The sequence below is a fragment of the Prosopis cineraria genome, unplaced genomic scaffold, assembly GCF_029017545.1.
Source record: "Prosopis cineraria cultivar Desert tree isolate PC_DT_omini unplaced genomic scaffold, ASM2901754v1 PC618, whole genome shotgun sequence".
Taxonomy (NCBI): Eukaryota; Viridiplantae; Streptophyta; class Magnoliopsida; order Fabales; family Fabaceae; genus Prosopis; species Prosopis cineraria.
The window spans coordinates 34780-45652 of NW_026555943.1; the positions used below are offsets into that span (position 1 = coordinate 34780).

The following is a 10873-nucleotide window of genomic DNA, read 5'->3' on the forward strand; positions in this document are numbered from 1 at the left end:
TGCACATCTTAATAGGTCAACCTTTTGGGGAGAGAGTAAGACAAACCAACTGCCATGTGGCTAATCTTTTGACCCGCATAGTACTTACGACACTCTTCATTAAAAGATGTATAAAGAATGTGAGAGTTGTATTGTTTTAAAATTCAAAAATTGATTACAAATGAAGAAGGGTAAGGTATTTATTGACCTCCCCTTGATTTTAGAAAATTCCTATCTCTTTAATAGATGATGGAAATTAAATCGATCTTACGGCTATCATTGATTTTCTAAATTTTTCTCCTAGATATTTACATGTGCTCTGAATTAATTATTTGAGGGGCGAAAATGCTGCACAAAATACTTTAAAATATTGAGTGCTCTTGAAAGAAAATATGAGGTGCAAAAATACACCTTTATCCTATTTAGAATTATGGGACGAGGTGTGCATGGAGAAGAAATAAAGGTCAAAGGTTAGATCATTCACAGTTATTCTACGTAATAGAAAAGATCATAAGAGAGGAGACAACCCATTTATGATTTTAGTTGAGAAGACAACCCATCCATGTCATCTTCACCATCAGCCACCATCGCTCAGAATCCTTCAGTATAACCACGAGAGAAAGGCAATAAGTGAAAAGTAGTATGATAAGTGCCACATCAGAGTGTTGAAGAGGGCTTAGATTATAGAGTGGATGCAAAATCAAAAGATAAGGAATCTCAAGCCATGATAGATAAGCAGAGAGAGAGAGAGAGAGAGAGAGAGAACAAACAGTACATCAATAAAAAGATAATTTTACTCTTTTGAAAGATAGTTCACGGGGAATATTGTCCTACTTAACAATTTAGAGTAATTAACACTTCTTGAAAATAAATATAGAAAATAAAATTTAACATTAACTTTATTAAAAATAAAATATTAAGTATACGTTATGTTATTCACAGTTGAAAGTTTTTCAACCATAACATATTAAATTTTCATTTCCTCAATTTTTTTTCTCACACACACATATATTGTTTACTTTTTTTTTCCCTTTTAAAACAAATGAATTTTCAACTTTTTCTACGGTTTAAATAATATAATGTAGAGTAGCTAATCATGTACTCAAAATTTTACAATCACCCACAAAGAACTTGACATTAATCTTTTTAATTTGAATAAAAATTCATATTACTAAAATAAGAGTAAAAGATTAAAAAAAACTATAAAAAAAGATCCAACTGCTTTGACTTTTTAGTTTATTCGGGTGTGTTAAACTCATCCAATTCAAAAAAATATACCCCTTCGTCCTTATATATAAAGTGTTTTTTAAAAATTTATTTTATTTATAAATATAAAAAGTGATGATGATATTTTTGAATAATTAAACAATTTTATCCATGTCTTAAAAAATAAAATAGATCATTAATTATATATTTTTTCCATTATCATGATGATATTATGATATTATTTAGAGTAAAACTAAAAAAACATTATATTTTTATATAAATTCAACTAAATAATAAACATTTATTGATGTGTAAAATTCAATTAAAAACATCTTATATACAGAGACAAAAAGAATAATCCCTAAAACGAGTCAAGAAGTCAATACAAACTACTGTTATATCCAAGCGGCCCTAAGTCAATGTAGATCTTAAAAACACCACATCCCACGCCCAAATTCATAAATCATGACACGAATCGAGTTGGATTTGTTTTGCCATGCGCTCTGTATTACGCATGATTTAGGCGTCAACAAATGATGAAATTTAACCCTTGACAAGCTTTCCACCGAGCTTCCTGACTGAGTTGAGGGTTATATAAACACATGTAAAGACGACAATAATGATTGCTTGGCACAAGCAAAATGCACTACAAAAAGTGGACAAGTCTGTATCCAAGGCAAATTCCGGATACATAGTCTATAAATAATCACTCTAAAGCGTGAAAACAGCCTGTTTCGAATTGATTTCACTGTCCCACTAGGCGAGAGCAACCAAAAAACCAACACTTCCTAAGCCAAGTACAAAAGGCTGCCCTTTCCGGGAAGTGTGTTCCAAGAGCAGCAGGAAGCACCAAACAAAACATATAAAGTCGGCTCTATTGTCCATTTGACCTGAAGTCTCTTCAATTTTTTTTTTTTTTTTGCCGCCCTAGGATGTGTTCCGTTCTACTTAAATTGTTACAATGGGAAGAAAGCAAATCCAGATAATCATGACCCAATTAGATCGGGTGTTTCTGCCTCAATGGATAACAACGCGGTGTGCACTTTACCCATCCAACTGTCCAGCCGATCCCGTAAGGATTTGATCTGTGGAATTCCAAGAACTCTCGGCTGCACCCAAGTAATATGAACGGTGCCTTCTACTTGATCAATTATACCCTCTATCAGATGAACCTGCAATGAAATTCTAGCATTATTATCACAAAGGATTGAACAGACAAGCTCCTATTCAAATTCAGATGTAATTACTTTGCATAAACATATATAGATGGTTGTTATTAATTAGTTACTATATGAGTTTCTAAATGCCTTGTCTTTTTTTTTTTTTCCTTTCCCTCTAGAGTTCTGAGTAGGACATACAGAAAGGCTCTTCATGAGGAGATGCTCCACATCCTCTACAGAAAGTTTTGTGCGATCAGCAATAACTCCCAAGGGTATAGTTCGGGCTTCAGAAGGTCGACTGCAAGGATTCATAATTAGCCCAAGTAACATGTACTAAATTATCCTCATTTTCATACGTAGCAATCAAATTGGTGTATCTATACCTGAATATAATCTCCATCAAGCAGAGAATGTTGATTTTTTCCAACAACCTTTGCTCATTCTGAACTAGCGCTGGTTGAGCCCTCAAAGCAGCATTATGCACCTGGCATAATTCTTGATAGCGAACTAAATCACCAGAATTGAATGCCTGAAGAATATAGTAGAGCCATTCCACCTTTGTCTCCAGAAGACTTTTAATCTGCATAAGGTATAACAGAATAAACATGTCATGAACCAGCAAGGTAAACAATTTCGTAGTATAATCACTCTAAAAATTTGGGTAAATATGCTTACAATAGGATGAGCAAGAAGTTCTCCGAAGTTGTAGATGTTATCTCCCAGAAGGGCAGAAAGGGACAAATCAAATGCCAAATCCTAACAAATCAGCAAAAGTCAGTGCATAAAAGAAAATGACCGATCAATTAAAATATCATGGATGAACTAAACTAATACGGACCTCTCCACATTTTCTTATTGAAGCAAGCACAACAAGAACCAATTAATTAAGAAAACTAAGACTAACTTTTTACTTGACAATATACTAAAAACAACAAGATCAATCTATTTTCCACCATCAAATTAGACATGCTTATAGTTTGTCCATGAAGAAGTGAACATATAGCAATTCTAGACTAGACAACAATCTTTAAAATGTTATATGAATAAGAGAAGTTAATATAAGACTGAAATAAAACATGTTAGAGTGCACGACCATTATTATCACCGTGACATTTTGCAAACTCATTACCACAGTACAACTTCTTTTGTACAGAACAAATTTCATGATAAGAAAAAAAAAACGTCAATGGAGAACAAGGGAAAAAAAAAATCCAAAACCATAACAGATAAACAATTATTAGCTCAAAATATTTTAAATCCACAAAGGAAGCTCCTTAGAAAGGCCATAAACTGAAACCCCAACAGGTAGCCAAAGAATTAATTTCAGACAAGACAGAAAGAGCTAACTCGAAGCTCTTGCATTCCATTCTAACCATAGACACCAAATTCCAGCAAAAGTGGCAGAATGTCAATCTTTGTGCTCTTTTCTTCCTCCAAAAGACATTGTACTTAATAGCTAAAATGTGAGAAACAGCATGTGACCCACATCCTAAAACCTAAAGCACAAGGATGAAAAACGATGCCCCCACAACCATTCCTCCTGACCTAAAATTGTAAATTAGCTACAAGCCTTGGTTTTACTTCATTCACAAAAGCCTCCCTTGTCATTCTTCCTGATCTAATTACTCTTCCTTCCTCACATCCCCACTCCTTGATACCTTTTCTATTAAAAAAGAAGCAAGTGCTCTATCATCTTAATAATAATTATTTTAACTAAATTCTTACTTAAGTACTATTTCTTCTGAAATATTAGAAATAATTAATCAAAATTAGTTTAAAAATCCACCAATATGTATTATTTCAGCCATTGCTTCCTCGAACAATTGTAAAAGATGAATAATGCATCAATATCTCAGCCCAAATGAAGCAACTTCATATATGCCATTCTTGTATCAATCATATAGATAATGTAAGACATTCTGTTAAACAAGAAGATGATTTCCCGCTAATTAGAATCCTAAGCTTCTGTTCTAATAACCCATACTATAAACCAAACTCCCGCAGTTTAAGAAGTTCAACAGTGAACAGTCATATCAGGAAACAACCTTCGTATACTCCACCAATCCCCTTTCACAATCAAGAGTAAATAAAAATAGAGATATGCATACAAATGTTATAACAAAAGGCTGAGCAACTAATATAACGTTTGAGACAACTGTGAAGGCATACCAGCTTGAATGAATCTGAGAGAGACTCCACTGATATATAAGCCAGATAGAGAAGAGCACTCTTGTAGAACTCAGCAAATTCCTGGCGAAACTTATAATACTGAGATGATACCCAGTAATAGCTAGCATATACAGAAGGATCAATATCTGTCATGCTATCAAGTGTACTCTTTCCATCATCTAGAAGTTTCTTGCACTCCTTTTGGTCTCCTTGTTCAAGCTTAAATAAGGCTATTTGCAACTTGATGTAAAGAATAGGCTCTTCTATGCGCTGTTCTTTAGTGGCTTGAAGCTTTTCAATGATTCCTTCAAGATAATCAATGGCAGCTTCTTTTTCAGAGTATTGCCGAGATACAATCACAGCAAAATGTGCAAGCTTGAGAAGATTGATTTTCGTCTCAAAGTCTGTTATGAAATTGTGATATAACTGTATAAGAGCATCGCCAGCCTGAAATTTTACGGTGAGAACAATTAATCAACTAAATAAATCATAACTCTAGAAATATATGCATAACAGTCAATAAGATTTATCACATTAAAAGACAACAAATGTGAAATTGGAAGAGTCAGAACTAGAAATTGTACTCTATTATGGATAACATCTCTCATAGGTATAATATTAGCTGCAGCTTGAGTAAAAAATAAGAGAAATGGAATAAAATATAAAGTTGATCTCATGTTTAGCACAGCCCTAACAAATTCAGGATCTTGGTAAAAACAAGTCAATCTAAGATGTGGATCAAATGCTCTAAATGAACAGCCCAAGTAGACAAAATTTGACAGCCTTAGATCAATAAACGGTCAAGAATGGGTAACAGGTGTCAGATTGTGATTGCAACAAACATCCCATAATCAAAACATACCCATCCAGGAAAGCAAAAACCTATATCCAATCTCAATAATGCACGGCTTAATGATATTAAAAAATTAAAAATGAACCACATAACAACAGTTCTCCACAATCATAAAAATACATTCAGTCAGTATAACATAGATCCATAATCAAAATTATATCCTAAGTTTGATCATCTTAAACATCTCTGTTGCCTTAACAGGACCTCCAGTTTCTTATATATCATGCTACACTCTAATTTCAATGGTTTTTTACTAATGAATCACATATGCCAAACCAGTTATCGCAACTATAAAGAGCAAATTGCCACAGCTCCATCGTGAAAAGTGTTTGAGTCAATCACATTTCAAGTTGGTTGGGCACAGCAAAATGGCGCTTCCTGTAAATTTTCTCATCCTTTAAGATGTTGTTTACTTCATGTGTTTTAGATTGATGATAATATATTCTTGTACTGGTAAATTTCTTCCCTTCCAAGCATAGAAATATCTCTATCTTCAAATGTCTAACACAACAGAACCGCAACAAACAACGAATCCTGGTATAGAGTTGAGCTTTCGTACAGACACCATTATTTTAGAATTAGAGTGTGGATATACATTGGAAAATTAGAATTGAGTATTGCTGAAGCGAGAGAGGTAGTACAACTAAGAAAAATCCTATTCATTTTGCCCAATAGCAACCAAAAAGATACATATTACGAAATAATTGGCCGCTAATTGCTTTTAATGACCCAGATACATCAAATAACAGAAACAATAGTTCAGATGAGGAAGTCTGGAGTTTCAAACAAAACCCTATTTTTCCAAATTCTATTACTTCACATTCAAATCTTCCAAGTAAGCACCCCATGTCCTTTCAGAAATCAAACAGGACTTATCAAAGCTGCAATTGCAACAATTTGAACACTTCAAACACCATCTCATAGCATAAATTCTGCATGAAACTAAATCAAGCACCACAACTTCTTACTTGCGCCAGGGTTTAAAAAAGGGGGGGAACAAATCCAAAGCAACTGTCCGTAATTCAAAAACCCTAGTCCACATAAACAAAAACCGAACAGCCTACACCAATGCATCTATTGGTACCAAGAATAATCACAAGTAAAACACTTTGAAATCAAAGAAGCCAACCTGGAAAGCAGCAAGAGCAACGAATTGCTCGAGCTTCAGAGTGAGCTGGTGCCAGAGTTTCTTCTGGTATAGATCAGCCAGCGAATTATACCAATCTGAAAGCTCAGGGTGCGCGTTGCGCAGTGATTCTAGGTATTGCAGAGCAGCCATGGCGATTCAAAGTAGAATTGGGAAAACTCAGAGTTCGAGGTCTAGTTTCAATTTATACGAATCTTTATTTGTGTCGTATTTTCTTGAGCTCAAAGAAATTAGAAAGGCATAATTGTGCAGACGGAGAGGTGGAGGAAGATTTTGCCGCAAGCCGGCACGATTTTTGGGTTTCTGGGATCTCTACCCCTAGTTGGGACTACATTTCACCTTGCTTTGGTTATGGGCTCCTCAGGCCCATACATAGCCCAAAGCCCAATCTATATATATATATTTTTATAAACTTATGGTAGATCATATTCGAGGATTTTTAATCATATTAAGATAGATCTTTCAACGTGATAATAATAATGCAGTAATATTTATAAATGAGTAATAGTTTGACTTATTTTAAATTTTGTGGAAAAGAATATAGGCCTGTAATTTGATTTCATAAGAACATAATTATTATCAATCAATATATTGTAGTAATAAGTCAAAATATTACTATAAGGAATTTACATATACATCGCACTTACGGAGGGTAAAACCTCATACTTAAGATGTATTTGAAAGAAAGTGTTTGATGTTGTTGGGTTGTAACGTCACCGACATCAATATAATATTTTTAAAATAGTACATTTTGTCAATTTTCAAATTTTAATTTTTATCATTGACCTGCGTATTACATTGTTGTAATGACTTCTACTTTTCAAGTGAAATTTCGTCATTCACAAATCAACTACGAAAGTCAACCAATATAGAATATCTATATATATATATCACTAAAGTCACATGAAATTTAGTTTTTTATGTATGTTTTCTAATTCAATTAAGTCCATCCCCTAATTAGTACTCTTTTCACTGTTCCCACAATTTAATTACAAATGATCCACTCTCTAACTAACATGTGCGTTGTTAGGTCATGTTCACCAAAAGAAACCAACCACTGGTAAATTCCGACAGTTTGTTGATTTTCTTTATGCCTTCACTTTTTCTCTGCTTCGTCTTCTTCTTTTGCCTTTATCTCAAAATGAGGCATTGTGGTTGTCAAGCTTGCATGTGAAATAACAGAAATCAAACATCAGACATTTATCATGATTCCTTGCTTGCCCAACATTCCACCTGGCAAATTCTTTTCTTGCCTCAGTCCATCATATTACAGCGACAATCTTATAAATGACAGTTTTTTAAGTGAAAGTCAATAATAAAATAGATCAGAATTAGGTTAAGAAAATTTGTTAAAAATACCAATAAAACTGATCATATTTGGGATGATGACATAAAGCATGTTTTCTTATAAAGATACGCTCTGACTTTGAGCATCACAATGAGTGGCAATCAGTGAACCCACCAAAGGCAAAACCAACCCGATCCATAATAGTTAGAGGAAGCCATCAATACATCAAGTGCATCAAATGATTTAACCTGTGACTTCATGACAAAGCAAAGTAGTCCCCCTCGTAGCTTTATATTAATCTATCTTCTCCTTATCCCAACGACCATACCACAAGAAAAGAAAAAGAAAGGAAACAACTTATTACTGAAAAGCAAAATGGTGAAGCAAGTGACAGCCTTACTCACATGCCTCCTTGTTCTGTTCCTCTTTGCATCAGCTTCATTGGTATCAGTTCACTCAACCAGCACAGAGATACCAGCAATGGGAACTCAAGGAAGTCGTGGCAGGGAATCACGTCATCGGAGATGGCAGAGGAAGACATGGATGAACCATGGAAGCTCTCGTGGCCCTAAGAAACAACTTGTGAATCCAACTCTAGAGCATCCATTTCAGGCTCGTGAATTTCCGCTATAGCTTTCTTCCGCCGAACTGTCTGTTTCTTCTCTGGGGTTGCTTTCCTGGGATTAGTATGAATAAAAGTTCCAGTCTTTGTTCATACCCATTTCTTTTACAAGTCCCAGTAATTCTAGAAACTGAGTTCATTTTATGTCAGTCTCTTGCTAGTACTCTCTTTTTCAATAACCAAAATCCCTCTGCCTTGTTCAGTTATATTATCATGGCTGTAATGAACTTGGTATCTCACAACATCAATCAAATTTTTTTTTTTTTTTGGTTCTCATAGTGCAATTATTATATGAGAATTTACAGATCAGAGACGGGCATGTAATGTAACAACTCAAGCTCTGGAAAGTTTTGAGAATTCATACTTAACCAATTATAATTTATAAATCACCATGGGGAAAAAGCCACATTGTCTGGTGTAATGATTGTTCTATGATCATAATGACTTCTGAAATATGCTAATACTAATGATAAAAATACACAGCCAATAGCATCTCGAGTAGTCTTTCTCTCAAGATGTTAGCAACCAAAAGCTGTTATTTTCATGACTGATTAGAAGCGTGTAGGCAAAATGTTATCTACACATGTCAATAATCATTTGAACAATGACCAAAAATACTAGCTAAAGTACTACTAATCGCATCAATAAACTTGAATATCTTAATGTGTATTATAAAATCTAAAATAGAACATGAGCATCTAAAATTTTGCTGTTCACGTTACTATTCGTTACCATTGGTTGGGAAGAATACCATCATTATAAGAAACTAGCTTCCTGTACAATAAGCTGTTTTACCAGCCAGAATGTTTCTTTCTATTTTTCTTTTCATGCTAATCATGCTCATTGATGATGAATAAATTTAGTTGTCTCAATTATGGGATATTTCTGGTAAAAAAGAAAATACGTGATATGGATTTTAACGTGAAAGACATACCACAGTCTCATTGAAGAATTTAATACCAATACATATGGATTGCACTTGGCTTTTTTCCCCTTTCGATCAAAGCAAAGCACAGCTGGTTGCAGGTTCATACAGAGGTGATATCTTAGTGATGTTCAATGGATGCAACTAGTAAGAAAAGGCAAAGAAAAAAACAATTTTATGATCTTTCTTTATAAGCACAAGGACTAGGCTTTGCCAAGCACAGATAATATATCCCTCGTGAGAACAAAGCATGGACCTCCCCTAACTAAATTGTTACATGCACAAGGGTTGGGATTCTGACAATGTTATGGTTTTTAATATCACACGAAAGTTGCACACACACGGAGAATCAATGCAAAGGCAATTTCCTAGATTCTCAGCGTACATGATTCTGTAGCAACCTTTGATGAGGGTCCATTCTGAAGATTTAAAATTGCTTCTAGATGTAAATATTGAAATTTATTGCTCAAACAATGAAATTCCTGCCCCCACAAAAAAATAACCCCTGCTCTGTTTCAATGAAGTCTTTTATTTAAAGAAAGAAGAAGTCGTTACATCACAAATGACTGTCTGCTGAACTACGACGGCAACCAGAGAATTTTCACCGTGTTCAAATAGATAGTTTCTAATTCTTCCATATGACAGCGCGATAGTTTCTAATTCTTCCATATGACAGCTTGCAATTTCGACAACAAGCACATAAGATGATAACAAGCATAATTTGATCAGCAAATCTGCATTTAACTATCATTATTTCAATCCGTTCAAGTAATGATTTCACTGGTCAGAGGACCCTTAAAAGTTGGGTTTGGGAGAGAAGAGTAGTAACAGAGATAGTATGAGGAATGAAGTAATGTGATGGGGTTAGACTGTATGAATAGCTTCACGCTGCATTTCTCAAATGTAAAGCAAAAGGTGTGTGTGTATCAAAAGGAAGCCTTATAAGCTGTGTGACCAAAAATGTATGATGGCTTGAATCATTAATAATCCCACTCTTCACTGCCCAAGTAAAATGAATTAGGCATTAAGAATAAACGCTTACTGAAGAAACACAATCCAGTTGATGAACGTTTCGAGAACAGAATTCAGAATCCCATATTAACAGCAATACCAGGTTATATCCCTGATGCGTTACACTCTTCGAGAAAGGTTTACGATATTATGTTCTGGGGCACTGAGTGATGGCAGCAGAATCGTTCTGTTAGGATGAGTGTGCGTGGCTTTGACCCAGCACCATTGGATTCAGGGGTTCCTCCATCCTTCATCACTGCCACGTCAGATCTTCTATGCATTGTTGCAGATGCTCTCTCTTTCCATATTCTTCCATCTGGGGATGATGAAGATGAACTAGATTTCAAAATCTTTAAACCAAAACAGTTTTGTTCCAAGAAAAGAAATGAACCCTAAAAACATACACGAGGAGACCAACTCCATGAATTTCAACCTTGAGTGTGGACCATGCAATATTTTCAAATTCAGGTGCGTCAGACATTGTCAGAAACAAACTATTTACTTGAAGCTCTA

General features: G+C 34.6%; 1 protein-coding gene across 1 annotated transcript; it reads right to left on the reverse strand.

The window, feature by feature from the left end:
* Positions 1-1794: 1794 nt before the first annotated feature.
* Positions 1795-6817, reverse strand: LOC129297814 (26S proteasome non-ATPase regulatory subunit 13 homolog A). Its single transcript, XM_054936162.1, has 6 exons — positions 6497-6817; positions 4515-4961; positions 3021-3101; positions 2729-2925; positions 2544-2643; positions 1795-2357 (listed from the first exon to the last, which is right to left on the reverse strand). Exons 1-6 carry the CDS (start codon positions 6644-6646, stop codon positions 2172-2174), a joined length of 1161 nt encoding a protein of 386 aa, XP_054792137.1. The 5' UTR covers positions 6647-6817; the 3' UTR covers positions 1795-2171.
* Positions 6818-10873: the final 4056 nt, after the last annotated feature.